Genomic DNA, 27,395 nt, shown 5'->3' with positions numbered 1-27,395 from the left:
ATTTGGGCTCTTGGCAACTGGTCCATATTTATGGCCTTTTGCAGTGTCCTGCTGTCATGTGACTATGATTTATGACTTTTTTTTTTGCAGGAAACTGGTGTTTACCTCTGGTAAAAGGGTTGACTTGAAAAATGTGGCATTTGCTTGACTGTGGGATTTGCTTTACAATCACTGCAAAGTAGTTGTAAAATTGAATCAGTCACATAAGTGCTTTGACTTATGACTGTCATGACATATGTCAGAAATTCCATGGTCCATTACAGTTGTAAATCGAAGATTACCTGTACTCTCATTATAAATGTGGCAGTCCAATTCTGTATGCATGTTCTTTCAAATATTTCTATGTATAAAGAGCAAGTTGACAGACCTGCTTTTCCTCATGTGCTTGTTTTCTATGTAGATCTTTCCACTGCAGACTGAAGTGAAGATTTCAGGAATTCAGGAAGATCTTGATCTCATGACTTGGCTGAATACATGTTCATCCTTTCAAATTTCCTAACTGTGAATCTTGTTCATTTGCTTTCAGGATCTCACTAGTTCCATCAAAATATTCCATGACAGTGATGATCTTGGTCATGATGCTCAGTTTCTACTATTTCTCACGCCATGTGAGTAGTTTGCTAAATTACTTATTTTAGGCAGTTGGTACTTTGGAAGCTCAGTTTTGCCATCAAATTCTCTTAAGGTAACTGTATTTCTGTATTTTTCAGCATGTTATTAATTCAGGGTGCCTTATCTATCATAGCTTGCCCTTACATTCCTAAATCTGCAATCTTTCCAGTCAAACTGGAGGACAACTCAAATGGCAAAGATGTCTCTGTTCCTATAAACTGACTAGTCAACTTGTTTTTGAAACCGTTCTGGATTCCACTGCTTCAGGGCAAAAAATACAACCCACATAAAAAGTGTTTCTGTTCTTGCTTAGAACATATATTTCTGTACAGTATGTACTTTTCCCCCCATCAGATAATAAGATTCATTCAGAATATACTGTAAATGATTCAACTTGGTAAGGGCATAGGTTTTTAGTATCATTGAGGAATAAAAGGCAACATCAAATTTGAAGGTGGGATTTTGGACTTCGTTATCAGAATGACATTTCTCTCCTCTTCCTCCCCTGCTGCAGGTAGAAAAGTTGGCTAGGGTTTTATTCTTATGGAAGATTGATGTTCATAACCAGAAGGAGCGTGTGTATGAGATGCGGCGGTGGAATGAGGCTCTTGTCACCAACATGCTGCCAGAGCATGTGGCACGCCATTTTCTTGGCTCCAAGAAACGAGATGAGGTACATATTGGTAAACAAGAAGTTCATGGGCAAAATAGTATGCAAGTAGGATTTTTTTTTCTTTGCTTGTTAAGGGTAGATAGTCAGAAATGAGAATTAAATCAAGCCTGTGTTGGCAACTCCGTATATTCCAGAGTGTAGCTTATATAATTACCAAGACTGGAGACAACCAGTATGTTAATCACACCGTTAAAATAATTTTCTTCCAGGGAGGCATACAATTGGCACATTGACCAAAGGTGATAAAGGCACTGCTAGCTGTTGCCACCTTCAGGGGAATGCAGTACTAAAAAATAGAAGACAATGTAGAAATTATATGAGATTAAGTATAATATTACATTGCACAATTGAATACATGAAAGCAATTATGCCTGAATACAGAAGTACCTTTTATCTATTTATTTTAATTTCCTCTCCTCTTTCTTTTTGTGTAGGAGCTGTATAGTCAGTCTTATGATGAAATTGGTGTTATGTTTGCCTCTATCCCCAACTTTGCCGACTTCTATACAGAGGAAAGTATAAATAATGGTGGGATTGAGTGCCTTCGCTTCCTCAATGAAATAATCTCAGATTTTGATGCGGTGAGTCATCATTAATCAATAGCTAAAATAACCTCTTGATCAGTTGGCCCAAAGAAAATCAATTACTTATTCTAAGAGTTGTCCTTGAAGAGATATGCTTCTTGTGTTAGGAACTATGAGTTTTGTCACATAGCAGTATTGAAATCTCTTATTTTATCTAAACTACCTTGTATTGATTGTCATGAATTGGTAAAACTTGATATTTTCATTATACAACTGTTTATCAATATATATCTTGCCTTTGGTGGTAGTGTGAAGAAAAAAAAATTATGTGCCAAAGACTTTCTCTAAACCAATTTACAGGTGATTCACAAAAGTAAAACCATGTTGAAGAACAACTTTGTAATTAAACTATCAGCTTGTTTTAGCACCAGTACCATTTTCAGGAATTCCTCACGTCCTCAAACCTCACGACAATTTCATTATCCAAAGCAAGAGAGGCACAGGTTCAAAACACTGATAGTGTTAAGTGTCTCATAATACAGATAATTGCAGTTCCTAAACCAATCATTTGCCATATTTAATAGTCTTCTGACAAGTCAAGGTATCTACATGGATTTTTTGCCAAAAGCTTACTAAGCTTAAAACAGGCATACAATGGCCAGTTGTCAACAAAGATAGCCAAAGTCCGCTCCCTCCTTTGAAATGTTCAGTTGCGCGCACATTAATTGCAAGAAACCAGAGGAATTGATCTGTCTTAATCCTGCCAATGATCACTTTATATCATAAGTGTTCACCTCTAAATTCCTTTCCGCTTCAAAAAGGGAGATAAGCTCATGTGAATTCAAAAACTGTGCCTCTGAGCCTTGGAAGTAAATGTCAATGCCACATATCTTCATTTACTGCATTGATAATTTTTTGTCAGTTTGCTCTAGGCAATTTAAAATATTTAAGCATGCAAATCTAGCATATGCACAGACAGCATGCTTCTTTCAAGTTATTGCTTATATTATGTGCTTCGTGAGGTGGGCAGCATCTCTATGCAATTTTTTACATGAGGCACACATGGTAGGGAAAACTGCAGCCCTGTATAAATGTGTGGGTATACATTACATTAATAGAGTTTACATGTATAAGATTGCATTGTAAGATCAAGAATTGGTCCTTAGCGTTTCTGATCAACTCCATAGCACCCCAAATCTACCTTCCTGACTGATTTATTGATCCTTGCAATAATTATTGGTATCTCTGACTCTCACAGCTCCTGGATGATCCCCAGTTCCGATGCATCACTAAAATCAAAACCATTGGCAGTACATACATGGCAGCTTCTGGTGTGACACCTGATGTCAACAGCAATGGTTACAACACTGTTAAGGTAAGCAGTGAAAGGAAGGCAGAAGAATTACAACTGTGGAAGTACCCATGGTCACATGATCACATTTTAGGCGCTTGACAACTGGGTCATATTTATGGTTGATTGCAGTGTCCCCCAATTTGTAACTCCCTTCTCCCAAGTTTCCTCTTTTTTGCTGTTTTTCAGCCAAGCTGGACATTTGAGAGAATGTATTTGCTTAATGGCTACAGTGACTCACCTTAGGATTGTCATAAAAATGGTCATAAAATCAAGACATCATTGTGCAACCAGGGATCGTATAGATAAATATCAGTGTTTTGATGATTCCTAATTCTTTATTATTGGATGACTTCCTTCAGACTTTATGTAGATGATAAACAGAGAATATGTTGAACTTTCTCTGAAAGTAAGGGCCTAAGATTAAAAGAAAAGTCTTTCCATCTGCCCCAACACTGACCGGAAAAGGCCATGAAGGAAGGAAACTCATTCAAAATATACTTTGCACTCTATCCCCATATGTTGCTCTTGCCAAATACCATGATTAATTACTAAAGTATTGAAAGCTGTTAAGAAGTCAAGAATGGCCAGGATGGGTGCATCTTCCCTATCCTGGTTCCTATCTCAGGCCACTATGCATCATTATTAACTGCAATCAATGCTACCTCAGTACTACTCTCACAGGAAAGAGTTACTGCTTCAAAGGCCACCTGAACCACCTTCTCTCCAAAATGAAATGGATGACAGGATCAGTTATAGAGAACTATTGAGTTCAGCAGTGATTCCTTGAGAAAAAGCAGACTATCATATCCTTCAATACAGATAGAACTATCCCGTCACTCAAGGATGAATTCAATACCTGTGCACAGTTTCTGTAATGCCTTGATTAATATGGAATTAATTGCCTCTCTAATTTAAGAGTAGAGAACCTGTGACCCTTCAGACTTATTTATTTATTTAGCATACGGCACAGGGATCACCAAGGTAGCTGCCTGGGCACAGGGATCACCGAGTTAGCTGCCTGCCTCTGTGAAAGGGAATTTTTTTGGGCGATGTTATCTTTACCTGCGGGACATCTGAATGCTGGTAGGCAATGGGGGGAGGCTCTTTTCTTGTCCGTACGCGGTTTGTTCACTCACAGGAATCAAGCCACCGACTTCAGCGGTGAGCAGGCCCAGAGTCTTACCATGTGAGCCACCATGGCCCCCTCCAGATACTTCTGAATAACAACTCATTGCAGACCTAACCAAAATCATCTAAAAATGGAACTGATGTTGAAAACCAACTAAAGGGCTATAGACACCACAACCTAATAATTAGGTATAACTTGTTTGAATTTATTATGACTGCCCATTTCAACAGACTCCAGGCAGCTTACCAAAAATCTAATACAAAATGAAAACAATTAAAAATATGGACTTAAAAACCTTGTGAGTTGTTAGGAAATGAGTTTTAATATATGTGTATACATTTAACAAAGTCTAACATGTAGAAGAGATTTGGAATCTAGACTTACTCAAGGTACCTTGTAAATAGAATTTAAAACTGGAGAAGCGTTCCTCTGATTTTTTTTTTTTTTGGTTTTTCCTTTTGGTGTTTTGCCCTCCCTAGAAGGAAGATCTTTCAGAAAAGGAGCGCTGGCAACATTTGGCAGATCTTGCAGACTTTGCCTTAGCCATGAAAGAGACCTTGATGAACATTAACTATCAGTCCTTCAATAACTTCATGCTGCGAATAGGCAAGTGGGGTATCCTATGTGATAAATATGGGCTAGATGGGACTAATCACATTACATTGGAACATTATAATTCCAAAGGGAATGCTTACACAAGGCGTATTACCAGATAATAGCTGTTGGTTTGGATAGTTTTAATGGACGCTCTAAAGGAAAAAGGGGAGAAAAAGTCTATCAGCCATATGTTCCAAGATGTTCCCTTTCTAAAGGGATATCTGATGATCTATTGTATTTTTCGGAGTATAAGATGCACTTTTCCCCCTCAAAAGAGGGTGAAAATCTGGGTGCATCTTATACACTGAATACAGCATTTTTGGCCTACCAAAACCCTGCCCCTTTATAAAAATGGATGTACAGTGGGTTTGGGAAGCTTGCAAAGTGCTCCTGAGGCCTGGGGAGGACAAAAATGAAAAAAGAGTTGTTTTTGCTCATTTGTGCCCCCCCAGGAGCACTCTACAAGCCTCCCAAAGCTCTACATCCCCCCCACTTTTTGGCAAAAAAACAATGTGTGCAGAGGGTTTGGGAGGCCTGCAGTCCAAAAACTTCTTTTTAAAAAATTGCCTCTTCAAAATCATGGTGCGTCTTATAGTTCAAAAAATACGGTAATACCTGATGAACAACAGTGAAGTGGGGAGGATGCTACTGTACTAACTTTCAGGCTCCCAAATCTAGATATTTGACTTGGTACTGTGAAAAATAATGTCCTGATTTTATTGTTCAAATCCATCAGGGATTTCAGTTTTCCCTACTTGTGATCTTGTTCTGGCTCTGCGACAGACCTAAAAGTACTGTTTAATACTTGATGCTTTTGTTTCTCACTTTCTCTCTTGTTATAATGTACTGACAGGCATGAATAAAGGAGCAGTGCTAGCAGGGGTGATTGGTGCCCGTAAACCTCACTATGATATTTGGGGGAACACGGTGAATGTGGCAAGCCGGATGGAGTCCACAGGTGTCATGGGAAATATACAGGTGGGGATACTCTTCTGCTCTAAGTGGGAACAGGAAGGTTTCTGAAAATGGTGGCAGTTAACTGTAATTATAGACACTTCTGACTCTAAACAGCATTAAATCCAGCTTTAATGACTACTGTGTAGTAAGGGCAGAAAGAGTTAGAAACTGTGGCCACAGATGGAGACAGTAGGGGTCAATATGGTAGCAGCATTGTATGGAATCTCATTATTTCTTACATATTAGGAAGCTCTGAAAAGTTACAAGAAACTTATCTAAAGTGATTTCTCAGTTCACCTCAATGCAGATTAAAATGGGAGGTCTGTGTAAATTAGATAATGAACTTGGGGGCATTTTAAAGGAATTATATTCAAGTCACACTGAATGCCAGCAGAACTTGGTAGCTTAATTACAATCTGCTCTTAAGACACAGCAGCAGACAATCAATTGGGCTCACCCAGATGTAATGAACCATTGTAATTCGCAGTCAATGCACTAGTCATTCTGATTGAACGTGATCAGAATATATTGGCAAAGTTACTTAATTGGGGAACTCAGAGATAAGGAAGAGCTGCGGTGGCTCAGTGGTTAAGAGTGCAGTACTGCAGGCTACTTCTGCTGCCTACCGGCTACCTGCAGTTTGGCAGTTTGAATTTCACCAGGCTCCAGGTTGACTCAGTCTTCCATCCTTCCGAGGTGGGTAAAATGAGGACCCAGATTGTTGCGGGCAATATGCTGACTCTGTAAACTGTTTAAGAGAGGGCTGGAAAGCTAAGTGCTATTGCTATTGGTTATAATGGTGAGGGAACTGACTTCCCACAGACCCTTGCCTGCCATTATTAACCATCAGAAACTGCTGTTAAACATATAAGGAACTCCCAAGTTTCTCCAAAAGGTAGATGGGAGTGTTACTGTCAGTTGTGCAGCATTTTAACAAAGACCCAACTAAAAGAAAGGGTATTTAATAATTTAATAATCTTTGACCATATACTCTCCCCTCCTGAAAATCAGGAAGTGATTTCAGGTAAGTAACGAGTTTCCAAAGTGATGAAACATAACTTAATAGATCCATATATTCGTAGAGTACATTTTCCCGGTTTTATGCTGCAATAAAGAAATGGTATTTATGGATCTCTGTAGAATTTTACTTCTGCATTTATTTTCATTTTGATGAGGCTTGACACATCCTCATTCCACAATATAGCATAGCCTTTGGAGTCCACTTCTTTTGGGTCAGTTAAAAAGGTGGGTAAAATATTGACACAAAACCCAAAACATTCTCAAAAGAAACATTTGGTTGATAAGCCTTAGCTGCAACCGGTTTGACTATATCTGTGTATTCTCTCACCCTTTTTAGGTGGTGGAGGAAACTCACTTTATCTTGAAAGAGTATGGCTTCCGCTTTGTGCGTCGAGGGCACATTTTTGTCAAAGGCAAAGGTGACTTGCTGACATATTTTATGAAAGGACGTGAGAAGCAAGATTCCTTTATCAATGGTTCATGTGTGACTTTGCCTCATCAGGTGGTTGACAGTTCTTGAAATTCTCACACCCTACATGCAGATAGCAGAAAAAAAGCAGATACCTCTGTAATGCCCAAAGACAAACTGCTTTCAGCACTTGCTGCTCTGGATGGGAGATTGATATAAACACCACTGATAGATTTACAGGAAATCACCCCTTTGCTTGTTCCTTTCTTCTTGAACATTTATTATTTGTAAAGGGGCTCCCTGGCCATCAGTTTGCATTTGTCTCTTGATATAGAAAGGGCAGTAGAAAGGAGGCTTTGATAGGAAGAGCTCTGCCTTTTGCACAAACACGTGGCTTCTTGCACATTCAAGCCTGGAGGTAGTAGAATTCTCACTGCAGCCTTGCTTGGCTAGATCACTTTGATTGCATTCTCTTTTTAGTTCAAATGTGCAGTGGTTTTGATTTTCCATTGATCCAAGCTCTGCATAAACTTCTCTGTAAAAATAAATGCAAGTTCAGAGTGGGTACGACAAATGGGCAGATGAACTGGGAACACGGCATAAAGTTCACACCTGGCCCACTTGGTTCAAATGGAGTTAATAATTGTCTCAAAACAGGCACATAGCAGAAAGGAAAAAAAGAACATGTGGAATCTTTCCTTTCACTGTGATAAGATGCTCTATTTTGGAGAGGGAAAGGGAAAGAGATCATTCAAGTATATGGATGGTAATATAAATATATATATATATGATAATATATATGAGAACAGATATCTTTATATTTTTAATGCATCTTAATTGTGAAAGTAAGGTGCCTCTTTCAGGTGGTGCCTTGCTTCTTTTTCTGCCCTCATCTTTGCTGATGCTTTAAAAGGAAGAGATTTATACAGCCTGAACCGAGGCTGTTTTATTAAAAGCCTTCATCTGATCGTTATGTTGAAATAAAAATTATGTAATTTGTTTAGTTTCTCAAATAGATTCAGTTTGATTTTAAAATTGCTGTCTCTTGTTTTCTTTTGCGGGGGGAGGGGGGGAGGAGTTGTGTCATTCACTCTTAAGGGGAACTGTGCATGTTTGGGTTGAATGCTAAATAACCTTAGTAGAAGAAAATGATTTCTGATTTCAGAGTGATGTCCAAGAGTGCCATTATGCTATTGGAATATTTAACTATAATAAGTCAAGAGAGGATAGCTAGTCTGTTGATGCACCATTTTTGTCTGATTTAAACATAAACCAAAGAGGACATTTTGTATTGCAAAAGACTGAAGATTTGTGTCTTAAAGATGAATCCTAAATCAGCAAATGCTGCTGGAAGGCTTATGGGAGAGGGGCTGCATGGTAAGGATGGCTGCCCTTTTAAGAACCACAAACCCTGATTAGTAGTTAGCTTTTTACATTTACTACTGTACAGATTAGGACTTTTAAGAAGTTGTATTGCACAATAAATAAAACACGCCCAAATATAGAATATCTAAAGGAAATGTTATATCATTTCTCCATTTAATCTATATTTAATTTATGGAAATGTGATATCAGAGCCAAGACTGAGAACAGCTTTCCTCACTTCTGTAATGTATAATCTGTTTTGGCATCTTTGAGTGAAAGACTGATACAAATGTGCCAGAGGACCAAATTGCAGCGTTTTCAGATATCTATAAAAAAAAAAGCTTTTCTGGATTTTTATTTTTAAATATACATCAATCTCAATACATGAACAGTGTGGCCTCTGGGTATACTTCATTTTGATACAAACATCAATAATAGTAATATGAAGAACGGTTTGTGGGCCGGCAGGCAGAACCATAAAGCGTACTCCCAGAGCGGCCACTGCCGGAAGACTCTGCAGCCGAACTCAGGGGTTTGGAAAGGAGAGCTGGGCCAGGGCATGGTGAGGCTGGGGGGTGCATGAGCTGGGAACGGAACAGCCGCTCGTGCAACCCCTCTCTCCAACCATGCAGAGCGCCATTCAATGACCTAGAGATATTCCGACGGCGTTAAGCCACGTGAGCGCCTGTTCCCCGGCTCCCGCGGCTTGGCGTCTTCAGAATACCTCTAGGTCAGTGAATGGCACTGTGCCTGGCTGGAAAGGGGATTTGCCGGGTGGCTGCTCATGAGCATGGTCACCTCATGGCTGCTGTGCCCCTGTGGCTGTGCCAGACTCTTTGGGAGCCCACTCGCAAAAGAGCAGCCACCCGGCAACCCCCCTCTCCAGCTGGGCACAACGCCAGTCACCAATTTAGCAGTATCCTGAAGACGCCAAGCAATGTGAACACCTTTGCCTCCCTAGTTCCTGCGGCCTGGCGCCTTCGGGATACCGCTAGGTTGGTGACTGGCGCTGTGCCTGACCGGAGGGGAGGGGTTGTCCAAGGGGCTTATTTTCAGGGGAGGGCTTATATTTTTGCCCACCTGAAAAATATGGCATGGCCTTATTTTCAGGACATATTTTCAGGGAAACATGGTAGTAGTAGTACTAGTAGTAGTTACATTAGTCAAATGTATGTAATCCTATTATTGATATACATGATAGTTTTAGAGTAGTTATTCAATATTTCAATGTTCCATTTTAATGCCAACGATATTATTAAACATACATAATAATATCATCTTTCAACCTCTAATCTTTCCATCTAATTATTACTTACATTCTATTATATGAAAATTATATCTAATATCCCCCCTATTTCTTATTTCTACCTCTATTTTAGCTTCTAGTCAGGCCAACATTATTGGCTGACTAGAATACACATTGTGTTAATACACATGTTTATATTAAAACATAGGCCTTCATTATTTGGTTGTTCAAAGTCACACTATGCAATTCAAGTACCAGTTATCTTATTATTTAAAGATACCTAATAATATCATCTTTCAACCTCCAATCTTCCTGTCTAACTATTGCTTTATCTAAAGGTGTATTTTCTTATTTCTACCTCTATTTCAGTTTTTAATCAGGTCATCATAATATTAGAAAAAAAAAGAAAATAATTCATTTCTATTCATCATCTCTGGCCCGTTTTAATACTTCAATTCTTATTCATTTTTTGGCTTGCCTTCCATACTCCTCTCTTGGATCTTTGTCTCTATCAGTATCTGTGTCTTCACCATTCAGTCTGAATATTTCTCCCATCTCTATCCTCCCTAAGCTGCCAGATCTCCAGAGTGTCCACCCAAACCCCTCTCTCCCTTTCAAAAGTATCTTCCAAATTATTCAATTCCATTTTTAAATCTCTTAAAGTACTTGTCCCTTGATTTATTTCATCAGTCATTATGATCTTTATTGTCTTCTCCTTCTCATCTTCTTGCTTTGTTTCCTGGTTTTTCTGTTCTATCTTTTCCTCCAATCTTTCTACTGTCTCCTCTCTTTCCTGGACTTTTTGATCTTCATTCATTATCAATTGTAGCATATTTTCTATTTTCCTATTGCCTTGCATTAGGTTCTTTGTGGTTCTTTGTCAGAGTACCCCTAATGCTTTTAAACATCAGCGCCCTTTCTCTTGAAATCTCACTCATTTCTCCCTGAGGGAGCATCTTGTCTTATTTTAATAAGTCCCACTTTTACTCAAGTCCAAAAACAATATATTCAAGTCCAATGTTGCTCCTCAGAAAGTTCAATCACCATAGTTCTTTACATCTCAGGATTATCAATCAGTTCCATTTAAGTAGTCTAGGCAGCTTCCACAATAAAAAGTCACTTTACTTAAGAGTCTTCTTATTCTCACAATATAGTCTCCAGTAGTCATAAATTAGATAGTTATAGAACAGTATATAAAAAGTATCACCACAAACCTCCAGATGAATGTTATTTATTTCTCATATCAGGAGTTCCTAGACTTTTAGAGGTATGGTATATTTTCCATTCACCAGTAGATGGCGCCCTCAGTTTAGATTTCAGTATTGTTTCAAGTCTGATAAAATGATTGATCCAAATTTAGTTTAATTTATGGAAGCAAAATCAGCTATTCAGGTAAAATCAAGTAGATTCAAGTAGTTCCAACATTTTAAAATGCCTTTCCAAAACACCGCCTGCCCAATTTAAAAATCCAATTTTCTATGTTTTAAAAAGTCTTTAGCTTTTCTCCCCTTGATTCCTTTCTTTCGGGTCTAGGATTTTTCTCTCCTTGGTTGTTTGCCGCTTTAAGAAATAGTTCTAAGAGTCTCTTTTCCTGGATTTTCCTCTTTCTTATTTTGTTTTTTTTTTCTTTTAAAGTTAGGATCTAAATCTTGTTGCCTTGGCTGTCCCAGCTTTATGGCAGCCATGGTGGCTGCTTCTTCTCGTTGTGGATGAGAGGGAGAGCAGGAGAGTTGCTGCTCTCTGTGGCTTGCAGGGCCCCCTCTTTTCTTCAACATCCCTACAGGGTGGATTTAGCTCCTTTCGGAGCCCTCCAACAGGGAGAACTCAGCGTGGGAGCCGTGACGTCAGACGGAAGTCAAATATACAAAATCTTAATCCACACAGATAATCTTACTAAATCAGATACGTATATAATTCCACATATAATTTCTCCTTTCACGCAGGTAAGTTACATGTGCTGTCCTATGCACCTTTGCAGAGCTTGGCCAGAATTAAGTAAGGAGAGTTGTGATGGAAGCAGGACAAGCCAGAAAATGAAGGTCTTTGAATATTATTATATCTACAGTTTTAAAAATTTAAGACAATGTTTTTAAAAATATATGGGTGTTCATGCTAGAGAGCAAAAGTCATCATAAGGTGAGCAGAATTACCTAATTTATTCATACCACTAAGGGCCTTGGGTGGGACAGGATGCAAAAGAGACTGGCTATCTTGCAGTCCTTGGCCTTATTTCAAAGTCCCTAGTCCATCTATTTCCCTATGATCATTTAAGTTAACTTTGCTTTCATTATACTTGCTGTACCTGTATAGGTAGTCCTGGACATACAATCACAACTGAGCCTAAAATTTCCATTGCTAACCAATGTAGTTGTTAAGTGACCTTTGGCCACCGTTGGTAAGCCAATCACTACAGTTGTTAAGGGAATGGCTTCCTCCGTTGACTTTGCTTGTCAGAAACTGGCCGGGAAGGATACAAATGATGATTCTGGGCTAGTGCAAATGTCATAAATACATGCCAGTTGCTACGTACTTGAATTTTGATCACGTGATTATGGAGATGCTGCAATGGTCGTTAAGGGTGAAAACTGGCCATAAATCACTTTTTCCCATGTTATTGTAATTCCAAATGGTCACTGAACGAAGGGTTGTAAGTTGAGACTCCCTGTATGTCATTTGTCTTTGAATATACAAATATATTACAACAAACTCATTTAACAAACACAAAGCCTACACAGAGAGTCCTCAACTTACCAGAGTTGAACTCAAAATTTCGGGAAACAGTTGTAAGTGAATTTTGACCCATTTAAAGACTTTTCTTGCCACAGTTGTTAAGGGAATCATTGCAGTGGTTAAGTTAGTAATATGTTTTTTATGTGAATCTGGATTTCCCCTTGGACTTAACTTGTCGGAAGGTCCCAAAAGGTGATCACATGATCCAGGGACATGGCAACCGTCATAAATATGTACCAGTTGCCAAGCATCCAAATTGTGATCACATGGCCATGGCTGTAATGGTTGTAAGTATGAAAAACAGTCATCAGTCACTTTTTTCAGTGACGTAATAACTTTGAACAGTCACTAAATGAACTGTTGTAAATCAAGGGCTACCTGGATTAAATATCCCCTGGAAAGGCCTAATTGCTTCTGGATCAGACAGCTATTAAAGAGGTGACATGCAAATTAGAGCCGTGATGGTGCAGTGATCAGAATGCAGCATTGCAGGCTAATTCTTCTGATTGACAGTTCGATCCTGACTGGCTCAAGGCTGACTCGGCCTTCCATCCTTCCAAGGTGGGTAAAATGAGGACTCAGATTGTTGGGGGCAACATGCTGACTCTGTAAATTGCTTACAGACAGCTGTAAAGCGATATATAAGTCTAAGTGCTATTGCTATTATCTAATAAAACATACAAGAAACTGCTTTCTTACCATTGAAATCTGCAGAATCAGAATTCCAACATCAAAACTAAGCAAAGCAGATAGTTATAAGGTAAGTACTGCCACAAGGACAAGTTTCTGGTCCCTTTCATGGGAAAAGGAAATGGGCTACATTTCCATAGGAAGGTAGTAAATACTGCAGAGACTACAACATGTAAACTAAAAATGAAAATGTGACCAATCTATCTTGTATTTACTTGAAAAAAGACTCAACTACAGGACATTATCTGCCGGGTTTTTACTGGAACGTGCTCTATCATCCTTCAGGTTGCTAATATCATTTCAGCATTCTAAAGTAGTTTATTTTTATTTTTAACTGAAATAAACTAAACAACCCTTCATTGATACTATATATTTCTGGGTAAGAACCATCTCAGTTACTGTGAGATCCCTCTTCATCTTCCTACCTTAGTGGAATTTACAATGCAGCAACCTCAGAGGGAGCACCAGAATAGGAAGATGATGCGGCTGCAATAGACTGGTTCAGATTGTCAACTGAGGCTGTGATAGAAATAAAGACATCTTGAAGAGGCTTCTCATAGAACAAAGGCAAATGAGCTGCTGCCATCTCGCCCACAGACTTTGGTGCATCTTTTGCTGAAGGAAAAAAGAAGACAAGAAATTGCAGTATGAACATTTTTGCATTCATTTCATTCCAGTTCTATTATTTCTGTGTGGTAGATGATTCCCCCCCCCCCCAGTTAAAGTCTTTGAACCTCCACAGCAGAAAATAAGTGATATACTGAAACAAAATAAGTACAGTAGAATCTCTGGTCACGACCATAATTTGTTCCATAACTTTGGCCGCAAACAGATTTGGTCGTGACCCGAACCTAATTTTGGAAATTTGGCGCTTACCCCCCCCCCAAAAAAAAGGCGTGGAAGGGGAAATTGGCCGTGGAAAGAAAAAAAATGTGCATTTTTTGGTTGGAATCTGATTTGGTCGTGGTCAGAAGTGTTCGTGACCAGAGCTTCTACTGTCCCTCTAATTAGGTACCGCTAATACATCTGTAATTTTTGAATTAAGTACATGTCCACTGTAAAGGACTGGATCACATATTGCAAAATTAGAAGGAATTCTATTTGATATCAAGAATAAAACCAAGGGATGAAATTTGTTGAAAACAAGATCATTTTTAAGAATTTGGGATAAGAATTTATCTTGGCAGTTTTGAACTGATAGACATATAGAGACATGTATTTGTAAGTGGGAACTCTAGAAGAATATGCTTAAAAATCATTCGATAACCTGAACCAAATATTTCTGTTCAAAGATTCTAGAAGATACGGATATTGGGGGAAATTTCATTACACGGTTGAAATCAATATATGCTTCACAAAAGGTACAAATTATAGTTAATGAGGAATGGACTAAACTCTGTGAAATACAAAAAGAAATAAGGATAGGATGTCAACTTTTGCTGATTGGCTCAACCTCTTCCCAAGTAATTGGGCTAAGATGTGCCTCAAGCATCTCCAGAAGACCTCCCAAGCTAGGGAAGATGGAAAGTTGGAGGGGGGCGAAAGAAAGGGTGTATGGAGGGTCGAAGAGGTACATTGGGTTTCTATTTTTGGGGGGTATTGTTGACAAGAAGAACGGCTGTGTTTATTGTTTAATGTTATATGGCCCCGGTTGTGCACAGTATGCACAACCGGGGGCCATGACTGTACGAAAATGAAAATGGAAAATAAAAAACACATTTACACACACACAAAAAATAAATAAATAAACAAACAAACAAACAAAAAAGACCTCCCAAGCCAAAGTCCAACTGAGAGCGAAACCCAGCAACTTTATCCAATCCATACCCAGAATAATTCTCACAACAGACCTGGTCGCCCAAAATGAGGAGCACTGGCTGGCTACCTGTGAATATAATATTCTTTGCTGCTTTTACTGCCACAAGTCTAAGAGCTGCTCTGGAAGCTCCATAGGATCCATAGAGTCCACACGTGTGTGATCTGGTCTGATCCAAGTCATCACTTATTCCAAGCCATGACCAAGATCTCAGCAGTTAGAACATCAGGAATAACCTCCAACCTCCCCTGAAAGCCTAGTGGCTCCATCAATTGCCTGGGGTGGGCTGATTGAATAGGCCCCACCTCCTTGCAATGGGGGATAGTTACAGACCTCTCCTGGGTTGAGGAGGATCTGTCCATGGCAATGGAGTGATGTTAACATCCCCCAACCATATGAAGGTTTATAGGTTAAAAAAATATAGCAGTGTGGATCTGCTAGTGGGATCCAGTGTATGGCTCATGGCTTGCAGCAGCTCTTATCAACCAATAAACAGGCTACTGCATTTCCCATTAACCATTGCTTCTGATCTGCTTGTAACTATAAGTCTCATATTAGGTAACTTTAATGCCATTTTTACTATGAGCACACCAGCCCACATTAAAAATGAAAGTATGTTGCTTGCCCTCAAGACAAAGTGTATATCCACCCAAACACATACATAACACACATATACACATGCTATATACATATACACATATATATATGCCCCCCCCCCACACAAACACACTCTGTATATTAATCACTGTCCATTTGAATACATAAAGGAAAGGGGTAACTTGAGAGTTCATAAGGTTGATGTGTAAGTCACTAAGAATTGAGGTGAACTCAAATGATTCTTCACTTTAATAATCTCTTCCTTTATCAAATACCACTCATTACTTCTCACCTTTACATACAACAGTGACCTTGGTTGGGAGGGCATTCGTCGCATTTTCATATATGATCTTTGCTGTAAATGGAAAACTTCCATCTTCTGTGATACGATAGTTAAATTCCAACTGATTGTACAAGGAATTTCCTTTCATGCATCCTTCAAGAAAAACAGCAAAACGTTCCTGCAAGGAAGTAATAATCATTTTTTGGAGGTCGTTTTCCAGGTGCTCTCCCAGATAAAGTATAGAGGGGGGCTTGTGTGTGAAGGCCTTCTGAAATGGAGATTTTTATGAAACTTTGTATTATTTTAAATCCAGACTGACTACAGATTTCCAGAAAGGTTTTAAAGAACTTGGACTACAATTTGAAATACTGGTTATTGTTAAGATGTGTGCTTCTTCAGCCCTTTGTAAGAGAGGACAAGGTCAACACATCCTGGATACTCCTCCACTCACTATGGAGAATAACGCTTATGTTGCTTTCCCCCCTTGATTACTAAGGTTCAATGAAAAGGGTGAGCCTTGCAGACCCTTATTCAGAAGCCCCACCAATTTTTAGTAAGTGGATTCTTTTATTTAAAAAACAGGTTTTGCAGCGAAAAAATATGAAAACCTTTGGGGTGAGTTATACACTTGCTGTACATATATAATTACATAGGCATAACTTATGTACATGCATTTTAAAAAAAAATTCTGATGTTGAACTTGAAACAAAGAATACATTTTGTGTATCTTAAAACCCCGTAATTCCAAGATCACTTTCTGATGTTGCCAAATCAAAACTTTTTATTTAGCCTTTTGTTTAGGTTAATCACTTGGACAACCTCTTTCTGCTGAGCACAAGAACCAACTTTATTTTACTCATCTTCTCAGACTTTGAAGAAGAAAAAGCAGTCACACTAAAAAGGATTTTAATTTTTTTTTCAATGCAGTGAGTTTTCTAGAAAACAGATTAAAATCTCTTATGATTTGGCATAATCAGAACGAGTTCTTTTGGGGTCCTTGGTACTTTTTGGAGCTTGGTGTTACGTGATGTAACATCTGCAAAAAAGCCCACCAAGCTTAGAGAGCACCAAGGATCTCACTTCAGTTCTCACTGAATTACAAATATTCTCTTTTATCAGAACAAATTCTCCCAGAAGTTCTCACACTGCTGGTCATTTGAACAAAAACCACTCCTTTTCTCTCTCTTTCTCCCCCCTCCCTTCCTGAAATTTCCTAAATTGTTTGTCTTATGAGGGGTTTTCAATTTCGGATTTTGAGTCATTGCTAGGTTTTCATTTTTCCATTCCTTCTCAAACGTTGCTCAATCTTTCCCTTTGGTATTTTCATTTCTATAGCCACCTCAGTAGCTAAGTAGTCAGAAATGCACATCTAATAGATATGCTAAGAATATAGTTTTTCAGTCAAAATATTTCTCAAAATACAAGCATTATTTTCACTGCATCTTGCTACATTACTGCATTTTTAGGCTTATTGTTCTTCATATACGATTTGCTTTCCCTTGACTATCATCTTCATTTTAATGTGCAATTTGAAATAAACACCTCAAGTGTCAGAAGTATGTTGTCCTCTCATCTTTTGGCCTATTTATGGCAGAGGGACATTTAAAAAAAAGAAAGAAAGAAATACACATACATTAAATCATATGAATCTAATCTAGTGTACAATTCATCCTTTTTGTTGTTGTTGCAAGGATTGAATTATAACTATTATTTTAGTATCTAGACCAAGATGCTGCTATGCTGAAGTCCACCCAGTGGTCATTTTACATAACTGCAGCTCAAAACTTTACAAAAAGCATACAGACTCCTAGGGCTGGAAAGGACATTGGATGTCTTCTAGTCCAATCTCTTGCTCAATACAGGAGAACTTGTACCATCCCAGACAAATGGTTTCCCAGTCTTTTCTTGAAAATCTCCAGTAATGGAACACCCACAACTCTGGGAGGCTGGACAGTATATTTTCAAAAAGGTTTGTACAAAGCTAAGGCACTACATTTTAAAAATTGGAGACTAGATTTAGCAGCAGTTGTAGGCCATTCTAGTAGCTTTTCCAACTTAAATTATTTTATTAATTTTTATATTATTTTTTCTAATTTAAATTTTATTTTAGGTTATTAATTATAGTAAGGTCCATTAAATCAATCCAACAGAAAATGACTCTACCTCTTCCCAAATAATGCTATAAATTTATGATAGTTAAATATTTTCTCACTAAAAATCTTGACTTATCAGCTTCCTATTTAAAGGGCTGAGATAAAAATGCAATTTAGGGAACTTAAACTCTCTCTCACTCTCTCTCTGACATTAATGATGCATATGTGAGTCTGGATTTTTCCAAAATGCTCTTAATAAAACAGTGCTTGAAGATGATCCAGAAAGTGCAGTTACATATTTGTAGTGACAATTCCATATGTCATCTCATTCCCATATTCAAAAAGATACACTGTTATTTTTACTATTGAAGAATTAAGACAGACTCTATAGGTATAGGTGCCCCTGTAAGTAATCTGGACCAAAGCTATGCAAATTTTTACATGTCACATAGAACTTGGAATTGACTCTCAAAAGCAACTAACAATCAGCTGCTTCAATATATGTTGTGAAAGTTCCTGAAAACATTATTAACCCATAGTATTATGGTATTTTAGGTTATTTGCAGTTTCCAGACCAATTTCAATTACTCCCCAAAAGTATGCTGCAGAAATTCAATATTGAGATTACCAGCATTAACATCACTGAAACAGTCATTTCTTCCTGGAACGGATGCAACTTGTTTATTAGCTGAGGCCAAATTGTTTTAGGTGTTCTACTACAACCAGCTTTTTGTAACCATCAGAGGTTCTCAAGACAAAGCAGGTACATAGTGGTAATTTCAACTTTATACATGATTTACTTTAGGTCTTTAGAGAATGCTAAATAACAGGAGATTAAAATTTAACCTTGCAAAATTCACTAAGACAGTTCTCAAAATGCCAAACAGAATTCCTGTGAGGCCACTTCTGATATTGAACAGATGGATTACTACTTTTTCTAAGGCTATGAAACAAGTTATTGTTGCATATCTTTTTATGCAGACCTTTTAATAAAATATTTATGGTATTAATTTGCTAGTTTTAAACAAGAGCAAAATTATAATTGTTCAAGATTACAACTTCATAATTCATAAATATGTATATGATTAGCTAAGAATCCTTATTTCAGTTATTTAAATTGGCCTCTTTTTATTTACAAAATCACTGGTTCAAATTAATCCATCTTATTTGCTTGGGTCTTCTGCCCTTGTCCAGTTTAAAATATGGTTATTACCACCTGCTCACTAAACATAAGGCAGCCGTAACCACATGGCAGAATAACTCCAAGACTGTATTAGCTACACCCAGTCCAGCACCCTTCTTTGAGAAAAGATAAAACAATGCTATTAGCAAAATGTTCCTTGTGTCACCCATATTCAGAAGGACACCATTTACCCCCTTACCTGTAATTGGTCTACCTGGAATTTCCTCCTAGCATAAGCATTCAGATGATCTGAGAGTACAGACAGGAAGCACTTGATATCTTTCTGCAAATGCTCATGAGCTATTTGCTCCAGAGGTATGAAAACTGGGATTGAATGGTGTTGAATCCGGAGTGGTTGCTGTATAAGGATGTCTAAATAATAGGAATCTAGGTAAGTTCCTTCAAAGGCAGTGGTGATGCAAAAGGAGGCTCCTTTCTCTGTCAATTTTCCACTTAGGCCTAGAAAAAATGCATTTAAGACCAGAATTTCAAAGCTGGGTTGATAAAGTAATGTATGGTATCTGTCTGCTGCTAAATAAAATGTAAATCCTCACTCAAGTTCAACATAACAATATTGTATAAGTCAGAATAATTTTCAACTTCCCAATCTAGTCTACAATCCTAAGAGCCAAGGTGGCACAGTGGTTAGAGTGCAGTTCTGCTGGCTACGTCAGCTGACTGCTAGCTGCAGTTCAGCAGTTCGAATCTCACAGGCTCAAGGTTGACTCAGCCTTCCATCCTTCTGAGGTGGGTAAAATGAGGACCCAGATTGTTGGGGTCAATATGCTCTGTAAACCACTTAGAAAGGACTATAAAAGCACTATGAAGCAGTATGCAATTCTAAGTGCTATTGCTATTGCTAAGTTTCCTTGGGAGTTTCCCATTCAAGTTCTAATCCAATCTCATTGGTAAGTTTCAATGTAAAATCAAGTAGATAAATAAATAGGAGAAATTTTCTGACTATGAGACCAATCAACCAATGGAATAGCTTGTCTTCATCACTGGAAGCTTTCAGGAAGAGATGGGACTGTCATCTGTCATAAATGGTGTATAGTCTCCTGCTTGGGTAGGGGGTTAGACTAGATGACCTACAAGGTACCTTCCAACTCTGTTAATCTGTTAAAGATATTGCCATCTGTTCCTATACATTAGTTCCTTAACAAATGATTATAAAATTCTCTCAATGCCTGTTTATTGTCTGTGCGTGCACCTTCAAGTCACTGTTAGTGACTACACAGACAGGTCCAAGCAGTTTTCTTGGCAGTATTTTTTGAAGAGATTTATAATTGTATGCAGTTAAATCCTAGTGCTGAAACAAAAGAGCTGGCCCAAGTCACCCAACTGGTTTTGTATCTACCCCAGGCACCAAACTAATAACCTACTGGTTTCTAGCCTAAACCATTACATTGAATTGGCTCTTAGTGCTTCATGCCTACCCCAAAGTTCTAGGCCTTATTTTTGTTGACCCAGTCCAAAATATTTGATAAACGGCTCTATTTATTGAAAAGAATATTGCACAAAATTAGTCAAATATATTTTGGGCAGAGATAGGGAGAATAACCTAGGACCTTAGCCTGATGAGTTCTAAACTAAAGCAAAGAGGAGAAATGTCTATGATAAACATATTGCCAGGGCATTGACGAGTCTAAGGACAGAATCTTATCAATATGTGACAAAGGTACCTGTCAGACGAAAAAGTTCTAGCAGACCCTTGGCATTCTCTATCTTCCACCCAAAGATGGCCTCTTGGTTTGTCGTTGTCGCCTTAGAAACTTGCAAACTATTTTTCATAGCATCCTTGCGTGAAGTGGACTACAAACGAACAGGAGAGTTACAGCTCAATGATTACAACTTGTTAAATCTATATTGCCCAGAAACATCCATTACTTCTACTAAAAGGAAGTTGTTAAGGAAAATGTGTTCAGAACTACGTTCCTTCCAATATTTGACAGGCTGTGTGCAAGTAAAAAATGTTTTGTACAGCTTTTCCCAAGCCAAGTACAAATTCATATACCACAAGCCAAGTAAATTAATTGTAATTCAATGCTCAATGTTTTCCTGGTCTAAAACAGGAGAGTCGCAGTGTAATTTCCATTTTATCTGGTTAATGTAACCACTGGACAACTTAAATCTAGAAGCTGTATTTATTATCTGATTTGCCAGGATTTATCACAAGGGTACAATTTTAATTATAACTAGGCGACATCCAGCAATGGCAATAAAATAGTAGCAACAAATGTATTTATGCATTAATGGGCAATGAATTTAGAGAATATAGCACAAAGATTACACATTATGATACACTGCCTCAGTTACTAGCTACCCCAATTTACCACTAGTATGCTGCACAACCCTGACCACATTGTTTATTTATGGTTCAATGTACCATAAAAATGAGAAGCTGCTCTAACACCTGTAGTTATGAAAACCTTTGAAAGGCTGGTGCTGGCCCATCTGAAAACCATCAAGGATCCACTGTTAGACCCCTTACAATTTGCCTACTGAGCAAATAGATTGACGGATGATGCTGTTAATATGACTCTGCACTACATCCTACAATATCTTGAATCTTCAAAGACCTATGCAAGGGTCTTCTTTGTAGACTTCAGCTCAGCATTCAATACCATCACTCCAGACATTCTAACTAAACTAAACCAGCTAGCTGTACCTGACCACATGTGTAAATGGATCATAAGCCTCCTAACAGACAGGAAGCAGCAGGTGAAGTTTGACAAAATCACATCGGATTAACACAGTCCCACCCTGCCCCCACCAGGATGTGTGTTCTCTCCACTTCTCTCTATATACCAATGACTGTATCTCAAAAGATCCCTCTGTTAAAGTACTGAAGTTTGCAGATGATACAACAGTGATTGGTCTCATTTGAGACAATGACGAATCTGCATACAGACTGAAGGTTGAACAACTAGCCTTGTGGTGCCACCAGAACAATCTTGAACTAAACACACTCAAAACCGTAGAAATGGTGGTAGATTTTAGGAGAAACCTTCCTATACTACCACCTCTTACAATACTAGACAACACAGTATCAACAGTAGAGACCTTCAAGTTTCTAGGTTCTATCATATCTCAAGACTTAAATGGACTGGACACCTAACATCAAAAACATTATCAAAAAAGCACAACAAAGAATGTTCTTTCTGTGCCAACTCAGAAAGCTCAAACTGCCCAAGGAGCTGCTGATTCTGTTCTACAGAGGAATTATTGAGTCTGTCATCTACACCTCTATAACTGTCTGGTGTGGCTCTGCAACTTCAAAGGATAATTAGAACTGCAGAAAAAAACAATTGCTACCAACCTGGCTTGCATTGAGGACCTGTATACTGCACAAATCAGAAAGAGAGCTGTGAAAATATCTACAAACCCCATACATCCTGGACATAAATTGTTTCAACTTCTACCCTCAAAATGAGACTACAGAGCACTGCACAACAGAAAAAATAGACATAAGGACAGTTTTTCCCACATGCCATCACTCTGCTAAACAACTAATTCCCACAACACTGTCAAACTATTTACTAAGACTGTATTACTATTATTCTTCTCATCCTTCCTATTACCTATCTCTTCCCACTTATGACTATAACCTTGTTGCTTGTATCTCTATGTTTTATATTGTTTTATTTGTTTCCTAGTATATTTGATTGCTTATTAAGTAACTTATGACTATCACTAAATGTTGTATCTTATGATTCTTGATTGGTGGATTCAGAGAACTAACATCACAGGGTTCATTCCAAAATGCCTCCCTCCCTTCGGAGGGTTTATTCTTTTTATACAGTTTTTACAAGCAAAGCAATGAGCATATAGCAACAGGATTATAATTGGCACATTCTCCTTGTCAATCTCTAAGAACATCCCACCCAGGGTAGAATCTCACATCACGCAATAGTTCCTGGTAGTGCCTGGTGAAGCTAATTAGGTGAGCTCATAGGTTAAGAGGTAAACAGCCACTGAGATCATGGCAGGTTGCTGCGCATGTCTTTATGTAACCTTTCCTCTATTCCTACACTTGATGAATGTATTTTTTTTCTTTTTATGTACACTGAGAGCATATGCACCAAAGACAAATTCCTTGCGTGTCCAATCACACTTGGCCAATAAAGAATTCTATTGTATTGCATTAAGCAAAACACATTTACTGATAGATAAGGATACCACATTAATACAATGTAAGAATTGCAAGTCAGAAACAGAGATCACAATGCCTCAAGAAATAATGCATTTATAGAAACAATACCTACACCCATCTCTTTTACAGAAATTGATTAATAAAACTGAATTATCAAATATTCACCTTTATTGGAGCTAACTTATCAGACTAGAAATGTTTAGAAAATTGTTTTATATGTGCTCATTTTCCTTGGTGCTTTAGATCATTTAAAAGCTGTTTTGACTTCAGTTAAAGTTCAAGTTATGTAGTATAAGTTTATCCTTTTAGGCAAAACTTTGCTTAGTAACTCAGCTTCATGATTTACATTCTGCCAGCCCTTAGAAAAGAATCCAGCCCATGTTGTCTTTATGTCAACCTATACTTCACACTCACCCGTGATTGACAAACATTTAGTTTGGTTTTTAACTCATCTCTTTGGCTTCTCAGGTCCTGGATCTTCATTTTCATCTTCAATATCTTCTCCTCATGCTCCCTTATTTTCTCTTGTTTCAGTACTACATTGCGGGCAGAAGCCTCCAACTTTTCCAAATGAGATAATGTACCTGCAAAGAATATGTGCAGGCAAAAAAACCCCCACAATTTTAATATTAAAAGTATACCTAATCACCTTAACAGACTGAAATAAAGCGGCCTAGTCATTGAGATGAGTGGCTATAGAAACTGTATAAACAAATAAATATGTGGTCAGAATTCTATCATTTTCAATTAATTCAATAAATTATTTCTTGATTTTTTAAAAAGATTTAAGTGTGTATTATCTGTGTGCAGAGGAGCTTGCTAATTATCTGAGAACTACGAGATAATCAGCCAAACCATAAAGAATACAATGGAGACACAGCTTTGAACATTGTCAATATAGTGATCTGAAATGCAAAATCTGATCCAAGACATATTCTTACAATAACCACTTTATTCTTTACAACACTTAATATAGTGTACAATAATGAGGGATACACCTGCAAGAGGAAAACCTTCGGTCAATCAAATATCTAAATTTAGGGAAAATCTTCCATATATACATTCTTATTTGCTGATTATAAACAAGGTATTTCCCCAGGAGGAATTTTTATTAAGATTAAAGGTATCATTCCATACCTTGGCTTCAAGCTTACAATAAGCCTAAGAATGGTTCACAGAAGAAAAGTTTCCTATCCTTTCATCTTCCTGCTATTCACTCCAGAATAACATAAAAGCAAAATTGGAAGGGACCTTGGAAGTCTTCTAGTCCAACCCCCTGCTCAGGCAGAAAGCCCTATACCCAGGATTGTGAACCTGTGGAAAATGGAGCTATTTGTCAGGGCACGCGAGGCGTTGCCCTGTCAGCTGGCCAGCTGAGTTCAGCCTTTTTGAAAGCTATTTTCTACCCTCCCCAGGCTCCAGAGGCTTTATAGGAGCCTGGGGAGGGCAAAAACAGCCTCCCCCCCCCCCCCCCAGGATGCCCTCTGGAGGCTTCAGGAGCTTCCCTGAAGCCTCCGGAGCGCAAAAAAAACAGCCCTACAGGCAAACCAGAAATTCGGGAACGGCCTCCTGAAAGTCCCTGAAAGCTCCGGAGGACTAAAAATGGCCCTATGAGCAAACCGGAAGTGACTTGAGGGAAGCTCCTGAAGCCTCCAGAAGGCCTGGGGGGGAGGTTGTTTTCACCCTTCCCAGGCTCCTATAAAGCCTTTGGAGCCTGGGGAGGGCGAAAAAGCATGCAAAAAATGGGGGGGGGGGAGGTCTGTCATGCACGCATGTGTGTGATGTTGCACAATGCATAATATCTGTGTTACGCCCACGCACGATCCCCCTGCGCTTCCCCCGCTTATGGTACATGAGCCAAAAAAGGTTCGCCATCACTGTCCTATACCATTTCAGACAAATACACAAATGTTCTCTGGAAAGCTTGGGTAACAGAAAAAGCTTCTGGAGGAAGAACCATTCCAAATCAAAACTTGACTCGTAAGCTAACAACAAAACTACTTTTCTTCACTCGATACCACTACCCTATACACTATTATGCCTTCAGCTTAATTACATTATGTAAGAGGAGTGCCCCTGCCCAATAAGCTTTCTAGTCACTGTAAGAGGCAAATAGGATATATATCTTTTATGAGTTTCCTTAACAATTCCTTAACAGCACGGCCAGCGCATGACGCATCCAGCCTGTGGGCTGGAAGTTTGATAGCCTTGTTCTAAGCCATCCAATATTAGGAACAAAAAGTATTATTACAATCTTCAATGGTACTTCACTGGATGCTCCATAGAGAAAGAGCTTTTTCTGTAATGATGCTCACATGTGATTTTTTGCTAAAAATATTAACATGGTAGTCTTCTTTTGATCTCTCAGATGACAGGCAAAAGTTATCCACTTCTCATGAAAGTTTTATAAAACTTATTTAACTGCCTTTATGGAATTCATTCACTGTTTCAAATATATTATATGTAATTATGTATATATTTATATAATTTAAATATATATATATATTTAAATTTTCTGAAAACTTCTAAAGTAGTGCACAACTCAAAGCAATAAGCAGATGAATATTTCATAAATGAAATATTTTTTATAAACTATATTAAAATTATTGAACTTATTTGTGTCTTGTCTTGATGTTGTTTGTGATGCTTTTTAATGTCAATTATCTGTTTGGGATTTAGAACAAGTTATAATTCTAGATGTTAGACGGGCAGTACACATTAACTTAAGACCAAATTATAATTAGATAATTACCTAAATGTTCAGAATTTTTTTAGCTAACCGGAGTAAAGAATCAGCTACATTGGCTTTCTAATTGCTCAATATAAATTACGAGACTATAGCATTACCAATAGTTTGATCTTTCATTCTGATAAGCAGCACTTTATACAAGGGGGGGGGGGGTTCCATCTCATTTCCTTTATACATTTTAAACTAGAACAGAGTGTTAACTTACCATTTGAAAAGGAAATGGCAATTTCACCCATTTTTTTAATTTCAATTTCTTTAAAAAAGCCAAAATAATAATAATCCCACAAGATTTTCTTCTCTGGTTCTAGAAGGGGGACAACTTCCTCAGGTTCCTGCAGAATTTTAACAGAAAGAATGGCTTAATTAATGTCAATGATGAAAGTTTGAATTCTGGAAGAGAATTAATCATTTTCAGAAAAAATATATATCCATGGTTTAAACAGTGAGGTTGGTTTACATGGTTTACTACCTAGCTCAGTCGGCGCCTATTCTTTTTTTAAGGACCAATATATCCACATAAGTCAATTTCCCCCACTGCCATCCTAATGCACTGCATTATAATCCCCACCATCCTTAGCCAGAAGAATTAATGGTTGAGAATAACCGGCATCACAGTTCAATTCAGGAGTCAACACGCTCGCCTGTCTGGCTGTTTCTCACTATATATGTTATACTAATTTTAATTCCTAGTTCAAGCACCTCATTTGAGGGAAAGGCAGCAGACAAGGAACTTGGCGGCGACACCAGAATTGCGAAAGTAGAGCAATCTCCAAAGCCAGGGAGCCTGAAAATTATTTTCGGAAATGTTGTGGCGAATGAATGTATGCTATTCCCACCACCACTTCGCTATGGTTTCTGTGTCTCCTTTTGAAGCTGCTGAGACGACCGGACCGGACTGGCGAGCCTGGGCTCTGATCTGTCCCTCACGGGGGAGAAATTCATGAGGTAAGCCTACTTGCCTAACGGACCTACTAAAAACTCACTGCTTCAGCAATGGACCGAAGGCTCGCCTCTCAGATGGATTCAAAACTCCCGCCTAGCAACGACACACCGCACTCGGAAGTACGTCATCGGACCGAGACTTTTCCTTCTCCCCGAAATGACTCGCCAGTGAGTTTTCAATCAGCCGCTCTACTACCTCAGCTGGGCGGGTTTTTTGTTTTTACATGCCGTACGACAAGATGGTGAACCCACTCCTGAGATGGTTCTCTTGTA

At 38.3% G+C, this 27,395-nt stretch overlaps 2 protein-coding genes across 6 annotated transcripts in view; one reads left to right on the top strand and one right to left on the bottom strand.

The window, feature by feature from the left end:
* The window catches only part of ADCY3 (adenylate cyclase 3), an 82,412-nt gene extending 74,102 nt beyond the window's left edge, over positions 1-8,310 (top strand). Inside the window, exons 15-21 of the mRNA XM_014073984.2 lie at positions 527-608; positions 1,127-1,285; positions 1,720-1,866; positions 3,068-3,184; positions 4,772-4,898; positions 5,743-5,867; positions 7,204-8,310. Of these exons, the coding sequence (XP_013929459.1) occupies positions 527-608; positions 1,127-1,285; positions 1,720-1,866; positions 3,068-3,184; positions 4,772-4,898; positions 5,743-5,867; positions 7,204-7,386 (940 nt within the window). The 3' untranslated portion in view covers positions 7,387-8,310. The remainder of the gene's footprint in view (positions 1-526; positions 609-1,126; positions 1,286-1,719; positions 1,867-3,067; positions 3,185-4,771; positions 4,899-5,742; positions 5,868-7,203) is intronic.
* On the bottom strand, positions 1,280-27,301 carry CENPO (centromere protein O). Of its 5 annotated transcripts, none has more exons than XM_087717456.1 (8): positions 27,149-27,293; positions 26,386-26,512; positions 23,846-24,015; positions 20,961-21,090; positions 19,478-19,737; positions 16,012-16,180; positions 13,732-13,921; positions 1,280-1,571 (listed from the first exon to the last, which is right to left on the bottom strand). In XM_087717456.1, exons 2-7 carry the CDS (start codon positions 26,414-26,416, stop codon positions 13,743-13,745), a joined length of 939 nt encoding a protein of 312 aa, XP_087573582.1. In that variant the 5' UTR covers positions 26,417-26,512; positions 27,149-27,293; the 3' UTR covers positions 1,280-1,571; positions 13,732-13,742. The 5 variants fall into 5 exon arrangements, with proteins under 5 accessions (XP_087573582.1, XP_087573581.1, XP_087573580.1 ...); XM_087717455.1 differs by lacking the exon at positions 1,280-1,571 and adding an exon at positions 7,525-7,810 and having other exon boundaries at positions 27,164-27,301; XM_087717454.1 differs by lacking the exon at positions 1,280-1,571 and adding an exon at positions 7,525-7,810.
* Positions 27,302-27,395: the final 94 nt, after the last annotated feature.

The sequence above is a fragment of the Thamnophis sirtalis genome, unplaced genomic scaffold (genome assembly GCF_051295495.1).
Source record: "Thamnophis sirtalis isolate CommonGarterSnake01/CBP01778 unplaced genomic scaffold, rThaSir2_p1.2 scaffold_6, whole genome shotgun sequence".
Lineage (NCBI taxonomy): Eukaryota > Metazoa > Chordata > Lepidosauria > Squamata > Natricidae > Thamnophis > Thamnophis sirtalis.
This window is presented reverse-complemented; position numbering and strand designations above follow the sequence as displayed.

Bases quoted from the DNA above. Each gene is read 5' to 3' on its own strand.
- CENPO (XM_087717455.1), bottom strand. From the start codon at position 26,416: ATGGGTGAAATTGCCATTTCCTTTTCAAATG. The intron at 19,738-20,960 runs GTACCTTTGTCA...CATTTTTTCTAG, and splicing joins AGAACTTTTTCGTCTGACAG to GCCTAAGTGGAAAATTGACA. The intron at 13,922-16,011 runs GTGAGAAGTAAT...TTTTTCCTTCAG, and splicing joins GGTCACTGTTGTATGTAAAG to CAAAAGATGCACCAAAGTCT.